Here is a 20,635-nt window from a genome sequence, read left to right as displayed (position 1 = left end):
CACAGTCAAGTTAACAAAAGTAATTTAAAAGCTGTCCTTGTATTAGATCTCAGCATCATGTTTAGCTAAGTTTATGTATGTAGAACCAAGGGATAGGAGGGGAGACAATCTGCTGATCCAGCACAAGTCAGTGTCAGAACTGAAAATGCACTGTGCGGTAAGCGGGATCCACACAAAATTACCCAAGACAGATAGCCACATCAGAGAATGCAGCTGTACTGGCCCAGGACATGTGCTGATATATCTGCACAGTATTCCACTGCCATATGGATTTACAGGTTCAAGTGTGCACTAGCTTGAAGATCTCATGACTCCATTGCATTACATAGTGTAGATGGTATAATGTTTATTAAAAAGAGTTATAAGGAAACTGAAGTATGTGTCCAAGACATGAATTATTACACACTCAAGCCATTTACCTTTGTAAGGAAAACAAACAGATGTTTGCACATTACAGAGAGCTTACATTCATCACTTGATGGAGCTGTATCCTGCTGAGTGTAGAGCACAGGTCAGCTCTTATGCTGAAAAGAAATAGATATCCTGTAACTCTGGAAACAAATTCCTTTAGAGAAAGAGTACCAGATCAGCAGATCAGAGGAAAGATTTCTTACTATTTATTTCAGTAGTATAATAGATGGATGAATAATATTAACTTCAAAGTGTGTGTGTGTTGGGAAGGGGTTAAAAGGAAGAAGACTTTCTTAATTGAGCTGGATATTTATGATACATCACATACTTATCTTAATCTTCTGGTATGTGACAACATAGATCAATGGGAAGTTGGGGCCACCACCCAAGCTGCTGGTAGTATGGTGCAATTCTGATTACAACTTTTCTTATCCTTGTCTGTAGACTTCCCCCTACTAGATTGGTAACTTCTGCTGCGAACAGTTAGTGCTTTGCAGCATAATTCCACTCTAATCTGTGACGGCAGCAACTATAAACTCCAGGAACAGACCGAAACTCCTGGTAACCCATGGGAATGGCTATATAATGAGGACTTCTACTTTATCAGACTCTGTACTGGATCAGGATTGTGCTGCACTCTCAGGATCATGCAACACATGACTCACATATCTGCATGCTGTTTTACGGGCTTCTTATTTACCAGTAGATAGTTTCAATCACAAAGAATAATGTTTATAAAGTCTTTCTTTATGCTCTTGTGTAGTAAATGAGAAAAAACAGGTAAGTTCTGGAAAGCTAACATAGCTGCTATGCATGCATATTAAATATATGTATACTGCTGCTATATATATGTATACTATATAGATATGTTTGTCATAATTCACATTACTGTCTTCTAAAACTGGATTGTGGAAATATTGTTAAAATAATTTAAAAGACAGAAAAAAATTATTTCATGTCCTTGCTCTTCTCTGTGATATTGAAGGTCAAAGAAGACATCCTTATACTATACAGTCTAGACTTGTAAGTTGCTGACATTAAATAAACACACAGTACAGTACTGCAATGTTTTCTTTTCTCTCTGCAATCACATTTGTGATTTCAACCTTTAGCAAAACTGGAAAATAAAAGGAAACTGAAATGTTTCTATTCTATTGTTCTTCAACATGATTTTCTAAATCTTTTATGGGCAGAGTAAAGCTGTTAAAGCTCCAGACAATCAAAATAATTTGGAATTAGGCTTAGAAATAGTGGGAGAACTTGAAAACAACATTGTCTGAAGTTTTTCTACATTTATCCTGTTGGCTATATATGATCAACACATAATGTCTCGTGCAAATTTCATATTAAGAATTCTGTATTTTACAGAAACAATATTGACAATCTCATTATTCAAAAACATAAGCATGGCCACTGAAACCAAAGAAATGAGAATTAAATACATAAATTCATCTGCTGTTCTTTTTATTTATGTATCTTTTCAGGTTTTTTTAAATGTCCTTTCTTCACATTTCCCAGTTCTGCAAAGCTGAAGAGTTGCTGCATATTTTTTATTTTAATAGAACCTCAGATTCTTGTGTAGTCTCAAAGTTCCCAGCTCTGGAGAAAAAAAAGTACAATTTAAAAGCTCATAAGTCGATGATAACAATCATAATTAAATGACACTGAGAAAATAAATAATTCTAGCAAATATGTATACGAAATTTCAATTTTAAAAAACACTGTCAAAGTACTTTACTCTGCAAAATAAGACAATTGCATCACAATGCATGTTTCTTTACAAAATAGTTGCTTGGAAAATGCTACATTGGTTGTATTTGTTATCAAAGAAATTGAAGATGAGCTGACAACACAATACACCTACCTTGTCTTCAGACTTAGTGGGACTATTAGTTCCAGCTTCCACAGTAGTAATTTAACTGACTAGGGGCAGCTGACACTTTCACGTAACTCTTTGGCTCTTCTGAGTTTCCTGAAATTTTCATTCTATATCTTCTCCCCATTTTTTTCTCTCTGAGTGGTCAAGTATAAATAATGATTTGTAATTAGGTGAAAAAGAAATTAGGCTACATGCCAGTGAAAAGATCCTAAAAAAGTGAATGTGGTAAAGGTATTGGAGATACACAATGCCTTGCTCTGAATACAGTTGCACTTCTGCAATATGAACTGGACAAGCAAAGACATGCTGCGATGCTTAGGTTGGCCCATCATTCCCATTTCTCAGGACACTCAGACTCTGTACAAAAAAGAAAGACCTGTTACATGGACTGTTAAAAAAGAACTGGAAAATGTTTTGTAAAGCATAATCTTACATAGGCTGAGAGACTTAGAGGAGCAACTGTTTGGGTTTTTTTGCTCTTCTGATTTCTTTTCCTCTGTCTGAGTGTCCTTGAATATTCCAGAAGACGGAAAGAATCTCTCAGAGTAGTTTTAGATCAGGAAGCCAGTGCTGATTATCTGTTTCAAATACACCCTGTAATATCTGGTTGTTTATTATCCCATACAACAAAGGACAGAACAAACTAATAGTGCTGTAGAATCAGAAACTAAAAATCACTTTTCACTGAAAAAGTTGATACAGTTCTTTGGTGAGTTAATTTGAGTTGCTATTTCTAACCTAACACAGATTATAAGAACACCCACAGAGACCTATCATGGTGTTTTGTAGCTATGCTGTATATGCACAGGTATTAGTGTTGCTGGCAAGGGACTGAATTTTGTCTTCAGACAAATAAATACAGGGCCTGCCTATCTGGATCTTAATCGTTCCTGTGCTTCTGAAGGCAGAATAAGTGATAAACTACAGGGATGGTATTCAATGATTCAAAAGGAGACCTCCATCAGCTGTTAATGTTAGGATTACAAAGAAGAGGTACTCAAACTGATGTACACCTAAGAACTGATGTTTTAGATAGATACTTGCACATAGTGAAGATATTTAATGCTGGCATCTTTTTTTACCTTTCTGACAAGATGATGCCTAGGAGTGACAGCTAGAAAAAATGCACTAGGGACGTCAGATGCGCTTTCTTAGCATTTTATTCCTTAGAAGGTGATTAAACTTTGACTCTTTTAAGACAAAATAAGTAGTTCTATAAGATGTGCTTTAAGTAGTTCTGTAAGATGTGCTTTAAAGACATTTTTGGGATAAATTTTGTGGCTTATCCTGAGGGTGTCAGGAGAGGTTACCGTAGGCAGGATATTCTTGGTGGTTGAGTCTCTTGCTCTGCTGCTCCATATCATCACATTCTTCCAGGGGAAGGCAGTCTCATTTGCATTGCCTTAAGGATGCTTCCATTACTGGTAGTTCTGTTGTAAGAGAGTATTTATAATTAAAGCTGCATTTGCCTGTAGGAGTCAAAAAGCCTTTTTAAAAATTTCCTCTGACACATAATCTGACTTCTAGATTTCTGAGCTGTCTCCCTCCCTGACTGATCTTTGAAGTGTGAGAGCTGGTTCAGAGCTGGAGAAAAGTTACTGAGATAGCAGGGGCAGTGCCCCATAGAAATATTGAAGATTGTTTTGGGTATCTGGCTGGTTTGTGTCACTGGTAACCTCTTGGTTTTATAGAATGGTAGACTGGACATTATAAAGAACTAGATGAAGTTTGCTTGGGTCCTCAGGAGCTTAGCTTCATTCTATAGCCAGGGTGCTATGAATGGACGAGCACTGGTGTCTCATCTCTTCTATTCCCCAGAGACTAAAGATCCCTCTGGCACAGGCAGCAACAAACACAAATACACGGACATTTTTGCTTTTGCCTGTGGCAGGCCCATAAAATTTTGTGCCTTACACATAAGACTCACTCATCCACATTTTCTTTTCTCTTCCCTCACCATCATCTATAGGATCAGTAACTCTCATGTTTACAGCATGATGCCACAGCTTTTCTTTGTCTTTCTTACACCATGAAGCAGATGTTACTGATCAGTCTGCCAGGCAAATGTGTCTGATGTGCCAAGCCCTGAAGTACAAGGGAAAGTGTGGTGCTCAGCCGGTTTCAGGGAGTGCTTGCTTCGCTCCAGCTCCAGCTTCCTGCTGCACTCCTTCCCACTCCACGTCACCTGATGCTCAGGGCGTGCTCCAGTCACGGGACTTGACACTGAGAGACTACACACAGAAAGTAATTAAAAAGTTGAGAGGTCAACAAGTCATTTATAACATGTTCTTGCTGGGGACTCCCTGTGGCACTGTGAAGGCAGGGGGCAAGGGAGAGACTAAAAAGAAATGCTGTGCCAAGGCTATAGTTAATTTTACTTTTTTGTTTTTAAAGGACATTTTTAAGCTGCTATGAAAACCAAATAAATACATAAATACATACAAAACCAGGGAAATCTCAGTGCCATTACATACTCCATGTGTGACCAGCAATGTGAAATACTCAGTTCTACTTACATTATCCACGCTGGCTGCTTCTCTCAGATATGCTAAGAAGAGTATAAAAATGCAAATATAGCTATGCTCAAGTTAATGACAAATCTCTTATTGACTTATATGGGATAAGTTTCAAGGACTTTGTAAATACCTATAAAATGGGGCAGTGATGAGCAGATTATCTCAGCATGAAAAGCTGTATTCCATTCTCAGTCTGTGGCTCTAGCCAGCCATACTAGTCTAGAAGTTTACATGACAGACTGCTAATTTAGAATGACTGTATTACTAATTGCTAGATTAGATATTCCGAGGTGTTCAAGGTTGGCTCTTAAATGCTTGCTCATGGTCTAACCTGTTGTTGGGTATAAGAAAGATTTATGGTATAATAATTTGGTATTAAAATAGGATCATGTAAAAAGTCTGAGCAAATATATTTGAAGTGTATTCAACACCTTTGGCTTTGAAAGAAACCACAGAATTTCAGTTCTGTTTTATACCAAAAGCACTGTTACGTACACTGTTGCTGATTATTTTCCTTGTTTATCTTAAAAGAATTTCAGGAAGGTAACAGAAATAAACTGATTTATTATCTGACAGCCTCAGTCAAAGTTTCAGTAGAAAAACAGAAGCTGCTATAGATGTGCACAAACACCCCAAATTCAGACCGATCACACTCAGTACTTTATTTAACTTTGCCTGTTGATTCCTTTTATCTTGCAGTTCTCCTTTGTGTCCAAACTTACCCATAAGGCCTGTGGGGTTTTTGCCTTCCCTTCCTTCTACTGGGGAACAATATCCTGGTGTCCTTCAGTGTGTGCCTTTTAGTGATGTGATTTATAATTTAGCTTTGATTCCACAGGTCGGGGATGTGGCCTTCAGTTTTGCTAATCCTTACCTGATGCAAGAGATTGCATCACATAAAGTACGAATATGTTGGGCCCCCATTTGAGGAGCCATATGACAAGGTGGGAATGGGCAATGAGACCTGTACTGCCTGGGAGCAACATGTCTGGGGCAGACCTGGGGTGCTTTGGTGTCCAATGCCGGGTGAGTATGAGCAGACAAGCTTTGTGCTGAGTCTACTCTGAGTAGAAATGAAAACTTTGGTCTGAGGGACTGCAAGACATTTTTGCCACCACAAAGAGTGCTTTGATGGTAAAAGCTAAAGGAATGAAATTGGTAACTTATCACAGAAGAAAATACACCCTTGATTTATGGGCCCAGCCAGCAGAGATGGTGTGGCAATGTAACCAGAAATGTAGGTCAATGCAAACATGAAGTAACCATCTGTTTTCCTCTAGGCTTTAATGGACCTTATATTTTATTTCTATTTTAAAGAGTTATCTTTACAGTCCATTTGTCCACTCCCCTTCCTTCTCTCAGCTCATCCTTGTGATAAAGAGTTAGTGCCCTTATCAGGCAAGGTTCCAGGTAATACTCCAGTTTTATAGCCTCAGACTCTCTGTGAGCAAACATTCACAGCAACCTTTAGCCTCTCTCCTTTCCTGACTTTTGCTGTTGCTAGTTTTTCACAAAGAGAAGTGCCACCTAGTACAGCAGAGGGGCAGGCAGAGGTGAAGGCAGGGAGCGGGATAGGGAAGTGCCCAAGAGAAGGATCGTACAAGCTGAACTTACGGCGTGGAGATCTCTTTCGTCCTATCCAGGAACAAAACCAATGTAGAATATCTGAAAGAAAGAGTATTGGAAGAGAAAAAGAAAGGAAAGAGCAGGAAATGGGTCTAAACTAAGCAATAATGAAGCAACGGATGTTGGGTCTGGCCCTTTGGCCTTTGTTTTTCTCACTCCAGCTGCTGCAGCAAGTTGGTTCAAATGAATGTGGCAAAAACAGCAGCTATGTGATCAATGTGATGCTCATGAATTACTCGGACTTCCCATCATCTACGGATAATTTGAAATTAGCTGTGAAGCATGCCTTGAAAAGGGTACAAAATGAATTGCAGATGGCAGGTAAGGCAATGGGTATAGGTTAACCCTCTCCTGCTGTGGTTTCTTTTCAGACTTAGTGCTGCAGCTTTCTACTCATCTGACCTTCAGCAAACTGCTCCTCAGACAGGCTCCTTGCCTGTCTGTTCACTTTATGTAGATGTTACAGAAGTAATGACTTCCTTCTGTAAAAACAGAAGTGCTCTACAGATTGGCAGAACCATATTTGGTTTCATGGTGTTTGGGCAGACTCTTTCTATATGCTTTTCTGGAGATGTTCAGTTGGGATTGGGAACATGGGAATTGCTCAACTGGATCAGACAAGACCAGTGATCCATCTAGTGCAGTAACTGGAATGCCCTTGCTTCCCCTCCTGGTTGGATTAGCCTCTACTTTCTGAAAATAACTTTCCTTTTGACCACATCTGTTGATCACATTTTGACGTGAAGTGTGAAGAATCTGCAGTCAATATGTTTTCCCCTCATTTAGAGTCACTGCATATAACTCTTTGATTTATTTTGATATCTTACCTCTCCTTTCAATATCACCAATCTACTGTCACTCTAGAATATGGGAAAAGAGAGGTTCCAAAGAAACTATACCTATTCATTTTCTGCCCTCTAGTTGAAGAGATTTTGTCCAATTTTATTGGAAAGTGGTCTCTCAGTTACTTCCTTCAGAGCCTTAAAAATTGGCTCTAATAATGGCGAACACTAAAAGTACTTTGTACTGAAAGTACTAACACTCAGCAGAAGTCATCAGCAGTCCACACTGGAGCAAATTTTACAATCTTATCCTAGGTTGTGGGGTTTAGGTGATAGGTGGACTGTCTAGCAGCTTTTTGGTGGGAGATATCCTAGCATAAGACTGCTCAGACCTGTGTGAGAAGAGGAGGGATACAGCGCATTAGTGATTATCTGCTACTCACAATGATGTTTACTTTTATGTTTGCGTTACAGGAGAAAATGTTACAGTTGAAGCCACCTTCCACCCTTTTACCTCATCACTCTATGTCTCACAAGGTTGTCGTACCAGCACCTGTGAAGGTGTGGAGCTCATCAAGCAAATTTTTGTGAGTAGCAGGCTCCTTTAAGTTGATTTCCTTAGAAGACAAGATATTTTTTTCTTTCTGCATGTTTGTGTGCATGTCTCTCTCTGTCTTTCCTTATTAACTTTTGATCCTGTTGTTTAATTCCAAACAAATCTGACAGGGAAGTGAAGTTTTCAAAGAGAAGATGTTCCTGTAGGTTTTGTGAAGACAAGCAGGAAAATACTGGAGAGAGAGTCTATGAATGCTTCCTGGAGGCTGCCATTAGACATTTGGTGGCACTGCCGGCTAAAGCAGCCTTCTGCTTCAGGCTCCTTTTCCTATACTTAAGTTGTTATCTTTTTTATATCTGCACAGCTCTTTGTGTGGCCACATAGCCAAAAAAATTCATAAAAAAAATCCCCAACCAACCAAGATAACCTCAACTTCAAACACTCAAACAGCCTAAGCAGAGCAAAAATGGTCTCTTTCCAACTGGATTAGACCCTGATCTGGTTCACCATCAATTTACACAAGCAACCTAAGGAGAGAGCTGTGCAATGATGGGAACATGCAGGCAGAGAGGTTATTAGGCTGGCCCTGATACCAAAGAAATGCATGTGGAACTATGCCCAGAGAGCAAAGATGAAGTGCTTACTTCTCACTAGAAATCACGGAAGTCATGTGGGAGAAACTATCTGAATACACTAATATGGGGAAAAGCTTCACTTAGAATTGGTGCCTTGCAAGAAGCCATGTTTCAGTGGATTTTGTCGTGTCTAGTAACTGTCACCTCTGAGTGAAGTTGTGTCATTCTAATGTGAATTCTCAAATCTACCAGTGTATGAGCACATGCACATATACTTTCTTTGTTAAGAAGTCCCTAATGACACAAAGCTACTGGTCAGGCCTCATTTTGTGGTCACAGAGGGATATATTTTTCATACAAGCTTCATATGCACATAACTAATCATTTTTCTGACACGCAGAATCTTGTGATTCCTACATCTCTGTCTTCTGCAAATGGAAGCACTGCTGGAGTGTGTGATTTCATGAGTGCAATTACAATTGCAACACTGTAATCCTAACTTGCTATCTGTCTCATAATGAAACTCATACTTGCAGGCACTATTCTGTCCTCTGCCTTTACTTAGCTTTCTGTGATTCCTCCCTCCTTCACTCTAGGATTGTTCTTTTAACCTTCCTGTTCTTTTAACCTTCCTGTAGCTCCTTTGCTATTCTATTCTTGCTTGTGCTGAGTAAATGATGTAACTCCTTCTCAGATCCTCAAGGTTTCTTCATTCTCCCGTCCTCTTCTTTCTGCCAGTCCTCTGCACCGTCCCCACTACTGATCCTTTCTGGTCCCTTGCAGCGTTCTGGCAGGCTTGGCTGTGTCATCATAGGACCCGCTTGCACTTATGCCACCTACCAAATGGTCTCGTAAGTACCACCTCTTCCCCCAGTACTGTGATGTTAAAAACATCAACATCAACAGCTGGACAAAGTTGTTTTGTGTACAACCAGCCAGCAGAGACACTGAGGTTTAGGATGCATCAGGCACCTTGAGGTCTACAGTCAAGGCAGTAAAACACTTATGCATAGCCACTATGTTTTGTAGGGAGAAAAAAAATCCCCTTTCAAAGTTCATTGAAGAAATCCCATTGCTAGCAGGGAAACTTTTCTAATTGCTGACAGTAAGTTGGTTGACTGATTACAGGCTCGAAAGATTTAACTCTTCAGCAACTGCAGCAGGCAAGAGATGTTAGCTTGAGACATGTGGACATTGCAGTGCTGCAGCAACAGGGGTTCTTCTGGTGGGTGTCCAGTCATCGAGAAAGCCCTGAGTGACATGTGTTGAGAGCATTTCCAAAAACCCCAACCATCTTCAGCAGAGAGTGTTTAGATAGGGAGTATTCAGTTTCATCCTGGCTCTTCTGCCTCAGGACACATACCTGAAAAATTAATATCTCTACTATTATATTATACATGAAACTGTATAATTCTATTCTATAACATATATTAATTTGTTCATTCTCAGATATTAGGAAAAGTGTAAGCTGAATCTGCAGACTTCTAGCATAAATCAGTTTAAAAACCTACATCAGTCATGACATACAAATCCATATTGTTACCCATGTGAATCACTTCTCTTTTTAAACTTTGGTAGCCTTTTGGTTTCACTGAGAGATACTGGGAAGATTGTGACACTTTTACCTCAAGCTTTAGAACCATAGAATCATAAAATCATTGAGGTTGGAAGAGACCTTTAAGATCATCAAGTCCAACCATCAACCTAACATCATCATGCCCACTAAACCATGTCTTGAAGTGCCACATCCACAAGTTTTTTAAACACTTCCAGGGATGGTGGCTCCACCATCTCCCTGGGCAGCCTGTTTCAGTGTTTTCAGTGTTTTTTCAGTTATTTACACTTTCAGTAAATAAATTTTTTGTAATATCCTATCTAACCCTCCCCTTGTACAACTTCACCCCATTTCCTTTTGTCCTATCACTAGTTACATGGGAGAAGAGACCAACACCCACCTCACTACAACCTCCTTTCAGTTTGTTGTAGAGAGTAACAAGGTCTTCCCTCAGTCTCCTCCAAACTAAACAATTCCAGTTCCCTCAGCTGCTCCTCATAAGGCTTGTTCTTCCAGACCCTTTATCTGCTTTTAGCTCTATACTTTTGTTTGAGTGACATGACCAGAAGCGGATACAATGTTACTGGTGAATGCATGTGATTGACTTATAGAAGAGTCAAAACAATAAGTCTTACATATGTGTAGGACCATGGTAAAATATTATGCAAAACTGGTGAAAGTGCTGGAAAGCATGTCCTGTGAAGAGCAGCTAAGGATTTTGGGATTGTCCAGTTTGGAGAAAAGGAGACTGAGGGATGACCTCATTGCTCTCTACAGCTTCCTTAGGAGGGGAAGCGGAGAGGGATGTGCTGATCTCTTCTGCCTGGTATGTATTGATAGCATGCGTGGTAACGGTCCAAAGCTGTGCCAGGGGAGGTTTAGACTGGACATTAGGAAGCATTTCTTCACTGAGAGGGTGGTCAAACACTGGAATAGGCTTCCTAAAGAGGTGGTTGATGCCCCAATCCTGTCAGTGTTTAAGGTGTATTTGGACAATGCCCTTAATAACGTGCTTTAGCTTTTTGTCATCCCTGAATTGGTCAGGCAATTGAACTAGATGATCACTGTAGGTCCCTTCCAACTGATATAGTCTAGTCTATTCTAAGTCAGCTAGAAAAATGTCCATTTCATTAGTGAAATACTCTCCCTGGTATTACTTATACCATCTATGTCTGTTTCTGTTCCAACAAGTATAAACCCTGCAATTTGGTAAGTGGGCTTTACCTGAAAAATAATGCCAACAACTCTAATGGCCATGTTTTTTGCAGGCAAAATTCCCTGTCATAAAAAATCCACTATACATGAACTAAAACATTTTTAGTCTAGTCTGATAAGATTGCAACATCTAGGAAAATATTTTTATCCTTAAAAACTTACTGTTTCTGTGGATAGGAAATATATTTGTGATACAAATTTCTTGCCAGCAGAGGGTTACCTTTGTTTTTCTCCCTGACTATTGCTGTTGTACAGAAAGACTAAAAGACTTTTCCTTTGAGTTGTAGAAGTAAAGCTTTTTTGATGGCAGAAAGCTGTCACCCTCCAGCAGTGCTCCAATAAAGAGATCAAATCTATCCCATATTAATGGCAGCTGGGGAGCAGAATCAGATGGGTCCTTGAGCCTTTGGACTCTTGTCATAGCCCTTGGACTGAATGATGCATGGTACCCAAAAGGGTATGGGGAATGTGGGGCAGCGAGAGAAGCTGCCTGGACCAGTTCAACAGGGCTTTTCAGTATCAATACTGACTTGAAATCTGAAATCTGTTTATGTTCTTGAGGAGCCTTCTGTTTCAGGTTCAAATTGCTGTTAAACCAATGCAGGGCACAAGAGGAGAGGGGGCTGAGGATGGAAATCACGTGGTAGCTGCCTTGGCGCAACAGCAATCCATTCAGACTTGTCCTCTTGTCTCTCCCTTCAGAGTTGAAACAATACTGAGCCTGCCTCTGATCTCTGTAGGGAGTTTTGGACTGTCCTGTGACTACAAAGTAAACCTAACCCGCCTTCTGACCCCAGCCAGGAAAGTGAACGATTTCTTCTATTATTTTTGGAAAGAATATCAGCTGCCATTCAAAACCACAAGCTGGGAATCTGCCTACATTTACAAGAGGAATGAAAACTCAGAAGCATGCTTCTGGTAAGATCCGGATCTATCTCTGACTTGGCTGTTGATAAACTTCATCTTCATCCTTGGACATGGTTCCTATAAGCTGTCCTTTGAGTCTTACATTTTAGGAGACGCCTTATGACTACTATCAAGGAATGTGAGATAGAAAAGTTGAATTATATTGTTTAGCTCTACTGCATATCTGAATGTTTTACGCAGACTACTTTTAAGTATTCTCAAGCCTTGGCTTTTCCTGTGGACAGCATAGCTCACATATCGTCCTGGCTGGAAATACCCATTTACTGCATCCTTAATATAAATACTGTGACATGAGAAGCTCCTACATCAGAAGGTCAGGGGTCTTATTAAGTTCTCGTAATATTTCTTCACATTAATAACTCCAATCTGTGGGCACTATTGTTACTCCAAAACATTTCCAAATTTCAAACTGTATCTTTCTTTGAACAAAATGTCCTCCAGTGACTGCAGAGTTTATGCTGTGCTCTGATCAGTTTGGAGCAAAGAAGACAGTCGTCCTTTTGTGACCTGATACATCAGCCTGTGCTTGATTCTCAAGAATGCTGGTTTTTCTCCTTGCCTAAAGTCAAAGGCTGTTTTTCACAGAGTCACAGAATTATTGAGGCTGGAAAAGACTTCTGGGATCATCAAGTCCAGCCTATGACCTAGCATTACCACATCGGCTAGACCATGGCACTAAGTGCCACACCCAGCTTTTCCTTAAACACCTCCAGGGATGGTGACTCCACCACCTTCCTGGGCAGTCCATTACAATGCCAATTTCAGTCAAATAGACTCTTTAATAGACTGATATTTATAATTACTTTTCTACTATTGACTCGTACTTAATTCTTAGCTCATGTGTGTGTTTTTATGCTCCTTTGATTTTTTTCCAAATTTTGGAACATAAAATGCTGATTAATTTTAAAAAATCATCTTGTTTCTCCTACTAGTTGTATAAATGTTGCTCACAGGCAGCCAAGATTTCATGGAAATAACTACTATTTATCTTTCCAATTCATAACCTGAGGAACTTGCAAAATTTATGACTGTAATGGCTTCAGAGTGATATAAGCATGTACTTGCAGATTATTTTGTATACAAAACTAAATTTTTCTTTTTCTGAATTAAGGGGCCTAAAAACTGATCTCCAATTCACTGTTTTGTAGATATGTAGGGGCTTTTATTATCACCTCCTTCCTTTTTAGTATAGATAACAACTTGATCACATGATGTAATTGCTATGATTACCTCTCTTTGATGCTTTGAAAAATCTATTCACTTTGCTTATCTCTTACTACAATTCCTATTTTTCCATGTTGGCAGCTATAATTGCCAATGCGCTACACACAATTCAGCTTAATTCTGCAGGTTTTAGACCTTTCAGGGAAGTCAATGCATGTAAGTAATTTCCCAAGTGCTTCTTACTTTGTCCTTATAAATACTTCTGTTCAGAATCTTCTTTGTGACTTCAGAATTGTTCAAGCTATTTTTCGTTACTGTTGAATTAACAAAAAAAAATCTCATTCTGCTTTAATAGAAACTGTCAGCTTGAAGGTTTTTGAACTGTCTAATTTTAAAAAGTCCATTTTTGCTAAAGCACAAATGATACTGCATAGGCTAATTGTTTTCCCCATATATGTATAAAAATAATTGAATACCCACAGTAATAGCAAAGGTTATGTCTCAACTATGCATATGTTCCTATAAATTAATGGTTAATGATTCTGTTCCTGAAAAAAAATGGGAAGAAAAAGATATTTAGTAGTTTATAGAACTGTAATCTCAGTGTTGCTAGATGAAAAGTTAAGCAGTTTGAAAACAGACAGATTTCTTTTGGTTTTCCCTCTGCATTAATTTTATTTCAGACAGAATGTCTCTTCTCAGACACAACATGCTGAGGCAAGAATAGGATTTAGGAGTTGGCTGGTTTTGCTTGATCTTTTTGCTAGCTTTTACTCACACAGTTGAGTTTTTTTGCTGTCTTCATTTTTCCCCGTCAAGATTTTACTGACTCTGTATAGCACATTTTTGTTCCTACTTTCCTTCCTTTGCTTCTCTCACAGTCAAGACACAAGTACAGAAATTTTTTTCAGTTTTTTCTGCACCTCTCATTTACTCCTTTGAACCTTCACATGCACTTTCTAAGATTACCACTGATGTCTTAAAACAGCAGACCTTCCTGGCTCTACCTCCCAGTTAGCCTAACTTACTGTAATTTCCCCATATCCCTAATTTCTTTTCTTAATTGTTATTGTCTTATTACATCATTGTATTCTCCAACATTATCCTTTGTACAAGCAAAGTCAAATACCTCTGGGTAACTTTCCAAACACTTCTAAATCTTTCATGCCCTGTATTGATTTTATCTTTTCTATTGCTGCAGAAAAAAAAAGGTTTCACAGCATCTCCCAGACACTCTTGTGTGTTGTAAACAGCCTAGCTCACATTTTGTCTCATTTAGAAGAATACGACAAGTTAGCAATTTTCTGACAATATCTGTGCTCCCTTGTGTCAGGTACACGAATGCGCTAGAGGCTGGAATCACACACTTCTCTGAAAAACTGAAGTTCAAGGACATTTTAAGGACACCAGAGCAGCTTAGAAAAACTGTGACAGATCCAAACCGGAAAAGCAATGGTAAGAGGGGACTGAGGGTGTGCTGTCCTCCGCAGGTAAGTTGTTTTCCCCAGGAAATCAGACCTACCCCTTAGTTACATTTTAGGGATAGTCTTTCCACAGAAGTAGTGGAGAAACACAGATATACCATTTCACATGGATGCAAACTTAAAATGATACAAGCTTCCTAGGATCCTCTCCCCATCCATCTAAACTAGAAAAATGGATGAGTAAATAACTAATCTTCTCCTAAGCATCTGGCATCAGCAGGCCAAGTGAGTGCGAGAGTAATAAGTGAGCCAATAAAACTATTATTTGAATGCCATTTAAGTTAGAAATGTTCATATTCAGCAGTCTGTATTGCATCAGAACTGCTAATGCTTATTTGAGTGAGTTAATAGTAGTGCTCTGGTGCAGACAGAAAGTGGTGCAGACGTTGAGGTGCCTTTTACCACTTTCCCTCAAATATCCCAGTCTTACTACAGCTACTGGCTGTAGCCCTGTGTCTGGGTAATTGTCTTAGCCCAGCATTGCTCTACTGACTGCTACTCAAGCATGGGGGAGTAGGAAAATGTCCCCTTCCTGTCTGTAACTTTCACCAATCTGTCTACATTTTTGCCCAATCTGTAGTGATCATCATGTGTGGTGCTCCAGCTGACGTCAGCACAGACCTAGGGACAAGCGAAGTGGATAAAGACATTATTATCATCCTGATAGATCTCTTCAAGTAAAGTATTACATTTGTTTTTCCCGTTTTCTCTGCAGTTTGCTGAAGACTAGAGATAATGGAAATAGTCTGAGTGGAACTGTTTTGTTGAAGAAATGTTCTCTCACAAAATGTTTTTCATTGCTGTTGTTCCTTGTGTCTTGCCATTTATCTAAGCTGACTAGTGTTTAATTCATGGCATATCCTCAAAAACATTCCCTTTAATTCACATAATGTTTTTCTAAGGCAGTGACAGAGCTGGTAGCATTAAGGTCATCCTCTGGACTTCTCAGTGCAGGAAGCCATGACAGAACCACAGGGTCCAAAGGGAATGGTCAGGAGCTGTTCATATGAGACACTGTACATTTTTCATACACTCTGCCCAACCAGACGATTATGTAAATGTAGCTTACAGTATATTTTTCTAGGTTCTATTTATTCAATTTTAAATGATTTAAGAGTGGTGCAACTGTCTCTTCCACTTTATAACTCTTCCACTTTATAACTGTCTCTTCAACATCTTTATGACTACATAAATCTAACACTTCAGAGATGTTTCTTAGTATACAACCCAAGCTTTCTGTTGTTCAGTTTCATCTTTATATTACTAGTTAGAAAAATCTTTATGGATGAGGACTGATATAAACCGGCCTTACCAATGGTAGCCTCAAAAGCTTTGTCTGTATACAAGGACCAAGAGCTGATCTCTCTGGCCCTAAGCCTAAGTGACACAGCATAGCTCACATTCGTATGGCTAAATGTAGATGCCCAAACTGCTTTTTGGGTATGGCTCCAGTCACTGTAGCAAGTGACAGTCTGGGAGAAAGATAGTTGGCCTAGAACAAAGCCATGCCCAGGTCTGTGCTGACAGCTTAATGGTATGAATGACCACAAGGCCAATGTATGTGCTCAAGGCCAGCGTATGTGCTCATGCTTTGATCTTATTTATTTCACTGTTCGTGTAGCAAAAGAATCCATGAACTTTCAGGGCCTATGGGACTTCCCACCCCTTGCATCTAAAGCTGACCTTGACAGGGCGGAGCTGAGGCACTTTGGATTAATGATTTCAGTCATTTAACCTTTGGGTCCAAACTGGAGCCTGTGATTCAAGCTCTAACAGGATCTTCTTTGTCCTGTATACTTTCAGGTTCACCATATATATTTCTCAGAAGTGTCTGTAAGAGCTTTAGACTTTCCACCACTTTATGCAGGCACTAGAAATCCCCAGTTGCTTCTCCTGAGGCAACTGGCCACAATTCCTGTTTCTTTGCAAATACACAATGGGGACTCCATAAGTGCATGCTTTTACTTACTGCTGTTACATGTATAATTGTTGCCTCACAATAGGTGAGTGCGATTAGAGTCTTCTCTGCTGTGATATTCATGCTTCTGATATACCCAGCTACCTAAGCCCATTTTAGATGTCCTCCTTAAACTGCTACATACATCTGATTTTGTTATATATCTCAAATCATGTTCTTCTTGAAATAAAAACTAAACACAGACATGTGTTAGATCAAAACTCAAACTATAGGAGAAGACAGTAGGCAAGATCCCATGCTTCTCCAGGTGTAAAGTCCCTCAAAAAAAGTGATGGATTTAAATTTTCTTCTAGCAGCTCTGAGCCCTCTGGCAGCCAGGAGACAAACAGAGTGTTTAAGCTTCCCTTAGGGAAGGTGGGATGCTGTAGATTTATCCAGTCTGGTGGAGTCAATTGAAGTTTCCTTTTCACCTGGCTAGCTCAGTCCAAGCCTGAATGAAAAGCACTTCAAAAATCTTCAGGTTGAAAAGTGCAATGTGAAAGTCAGAAGGCTGGGGGAAAGGCAGGGACAGGGCTCTGGTGTCAGGGTCCCATTTAATAGCCATGGAGTGGAGCCTGTGATCTCCAAAAATTCTTAATACAGTACTGACGGAAAAAATAAAAGGATGATCAAACATGAATAATGAGAAAAGGCTCATACAGTTTTTTAAGTCAATCTAGCTACAGCAATGACAGATGCTGCCACTTGACACTAATATCTATTGCTAAATTCCTCTGTAACATGTGAATCCAGTGGTTGCCAGTCTGTGAAGATCTTCCAGATGGCAGGATGATGAAAGCAAAGATAACTGAAAGCTGCAACCTTTCCAGCTTGTTTTAGCATAGTTTTCAAGTTCACATAGGTTCCTCTGATTTTCCTAGCCCACTGAACTAAATAAATAAATGGATGATCTGCTCTTTGCATGTCTCCAGTTGCTTCATGCGCTCCTATTAAATGGTTTTAGTCCAAATCCTGCTGTGATTAATTCTAGCAGAAAATATCAAAATTAGAGGACCATGCAAAAAAAGTGCAGGAGAGCTCAGAAAGATGGACAATAACATGAAGACACTACAGATTGCAGTACTGTGGATTCCAAGAAGTGTCTCAGTTTTAATAAGTATGAACTCCTGCTTGAAAGAAAAGGAAGTAAAAAGGGCAGAAACCAAGCAGTTACAATAATAACAATAATTCACTGCAACCTTTGAGACTGCCAGATCTTTCTGATATTACCTTTTAATGTAGTTAAGCACAGAGGCTGGCATCAGGGAATCAACAAGACAGACAGTTTGGTCCTTGATAAAATTTTATTTTTAGAGCTACTGTTCTAATGTGTTAAATAGCGGTGCCACTGGGGAGAGAAGAGTGATTCTGTCATGGTTACCACTGCCTCTGTTACTGATAGTTCATGGGGTTCTTGTGCTTTGCTTTGCAGTAATGTGTACTTCAGGAACAACAGTTCAGCCCATTACATGCAGAATGTACTTGTCCTGACTCTGCCACCAGCTCAGAACAGCTTGAATACCACAAACACTGAGGACACCGTCCTGGTAACCACAGTATTTTATATCTGTTTATTGCATTCAGTTCATTCATGTTCATACACTAGGAAATGAAAACTAAAAGTGCAGCTGTAATCATCCCCCATAGTGCTTCTATGTTGATATTTTCTTCCATTATCTCAGGATGACATTTTGTTCTGCTGTAATGATGTAAAAATATAATATCATAAGGCGAACATGGAGACTCTCACATTACTGCTTTGTGAAGTTCAACTCAAGCATTTAATTTGCTCTGCAAGTGTCATGTTCATGGGCTATGAGGGAGACTGATTGGTACATGGCCTTCTGACTCCACTTCTGAGTGACTGACAATCCTATATGTAGCTGCAAGGCATCACTGAAGGGAGGTCTATAGGTGCAATTGAGATGTGAGCATGGAAACATCAAAACTATTAATTGTTGACTGATTTTTGTGTGAAGTTATATATAAACGTGGCAACCATTGCTGTTTCTGTCCAGGGGCTTTCCAGTTAAACTTCAAAAACAAGAACTTTTATTTTCTGTAGGAAATACATATTTTTTTTAATTTCCTGAAGAGCAGAAACTATGCAAACCCTGTATCTGCTTAGTGAAATTGATACTCCTGCTGTCTGTCCAGGAACCAGCACATGTAGAGTTCCTCCCAGGATTTGTGGCTTTGAGCTCCAGCTTTCCAGCAGGCAGCCTGAATCTTCTGACTGGATTTATTTGGCTTCCAGATCCCCCCAGCCTAGGCTCAATGCTTTTTCTGGGTGCCAGCTTTATGGCAGACTGCTAGAAATTCTGGCACAGCTCCTTGCCTCTGAGCTGTGGCCATCTGGAAACCCAGACTTGCTGGCACCACACCAGATTATCTGCACAGAAAGTCTAATCCAAAGCCAGGGGCCTTGGGTCCCATGGAGCAGACCTGTCCAGAACTTACAACGTAGAATATCTTGAATCCTTTGCCCCAGGATCAGCATACCAGACCTTTATGTTGGCCTCTTAAAAGTTTTCATCACCTCCGTGTTTTCATACACCAAAAATATATTTTGTTTGCCTTTATTTTTTCCAAGCGAGAACACTGTGCCATTAACCATCTACTCACTCAGTACTCAGGAGATTCTGGTCTTCCATGCTGGAGTTTTTGCCAAATGGAGACCACCAAATATATTGTAGCTTTAAGGCAGAAACATGAACTCTCAAATTGCTGTTTTTCTTTTTCTCCTATTCTAGATGGAAGATGTCTTTCTGGCTGGCTATTTTAATGCAGCCTTGCTGTTTGGACATATTCTGAAGAAATTTATCTTCTCCCAGAGCCCAGTGTCACCTCTCAGTTTCATCAATGAATCCCGAAATACCACTTTTGAAGGTAAAACAAGTACAGTCTTGTGCAGGGTTCATTAAATTGATGAGGGGAAAGAAATCTGTCATTAGGATAAGTCACTTCCACACTAAACAAGTCCAAGGCCTTCAATGAGTTTTGTTCCCGCTCTTTTTTCTTTTACTAAATTTTTTTCTAAGGATGTTATCTTTAATATTAGCAGAAGCACTGCATAGCAGTTGTGCAGCATCACCTTGGTGCACGCGTCTTCCTTCCCACCCAAGGAAGGGAATCAGGAAAAGGAAAGGAGTCCTGTGGGTTGAAATGGAAACAGAATTAATAAAATAATAAGAAAAAACTAATATTAATACCAATATTAATATAAGACACACAAAGTTATACGCAGCTCATATAGTGCTTACAAGCTGTGCACTCCCAGCAGTGAATGATGGATGACAAACACTGTGAGTGTCACAGCTCCAGTGAGATCGCGATGGTCACGTCAAATACAGGAGTAGGCCTTGGGAGCAGAATGATGGTGAGACCCTCCAGGATGATGACCATCAAAGAAAGAGGGACATCCCTAGCAAACTTCTCAATTTATAGTGAGCAAAACATTTATGGTTTATGGGATACTTCTGTTGGCCAACTTGGGTCAGCTGCCCTGGCTTTTCTCCTCCTAGCTTCTGCACCTGGCTAATTCAAAACTGCTAATGTCCTTGGTTATTATGGCAACCTGCACAACAGTGCTGGCCACAAACTAAAACGAAGTGTCTTACCAACTTTGTTCCCACCAAATCAAGTGCTGCATTTTTCTCAGGAATGCAGCTTTCCTAAACAGAAAACTGATTCTATGATTCTGTCCCAGTGAAGCCAGGACAGTATGCAACACAGAAGATACCTATGATAATTTGAAACATTGCCATTAACAATAGACTGAGGACCAGACTGCTTTCTGGGCTGTTGCGTCCTTCCTGCTGTTTTGAAGTACAAAGCACATTTAAAGAATATTGCTGCCTAAGGGGGAGCAGGAGAGACAGAGCTTCCCAGCCAGCAGAGATGGAAGAAAGGGATGAAGACCTGAAGTTGGTGTCTTTCTTTTGACAAAGAGCTGAACTCTCTACAGGGAGACTATTTGGAGAATGAG

General features: G+C 39.7%; 1 protein-coding gene across 1 annotated transcript in view; it reads left to right on the top strand.

Annotated features, from left to right (window-relative positions):
* Positions 1–6,539: 6,539 nt before the first annotated feature.
* The window catches only part of GUCY2C (guanylate cyclase 2C (heat stable enterotoxin receptor)), a 45,180-nt gene continuing 31,084 nt past the window's right edge, over positions 6,540–20,635 (top strand). The window contains 8 exon segments of the mRNA XM_010190264.1: positions 6,540–6,753; positions 7,689–7,801; positions 9,129–9,196; positions 11,818–12,033; positions 14,540–14,661; positions 15,271–15,367; positions 18,080–18,194; positions 19,401–19,536. Coding sequence (XP_010188566.1) covers positions 6,540–6,753; positions 7,689–7,801; positions 9,129–9,196; positions 11,818–12,033; positions 14,540–14,661; positions 15,271–15,367; positions 18,080–18,194; positions 19,401–19,536 — 1,081 coding nt within the window.

The sequence above is a fragment of the Mesitornis unicolor genome, unplaced genomic scaffold (genome assembly GCF_000695765.1).
Source record: "Mesitornis unicolor isolate BGI_N332 unplaced genomic scaffold, ASM69576v1 scaffold15380, whole genome shotgun sequence".
Classification (NCBI taxonomy): domain Eukaryota; kingdom Metazoa; phylum Chordata; class Aves; order Mesitornithiformes; family Mesitornithidae; genus Mesitornis; species Mesitornis unicolor.
This window is presented reverse-complemented; position numbering and strand designations above follow the sequence as displayed.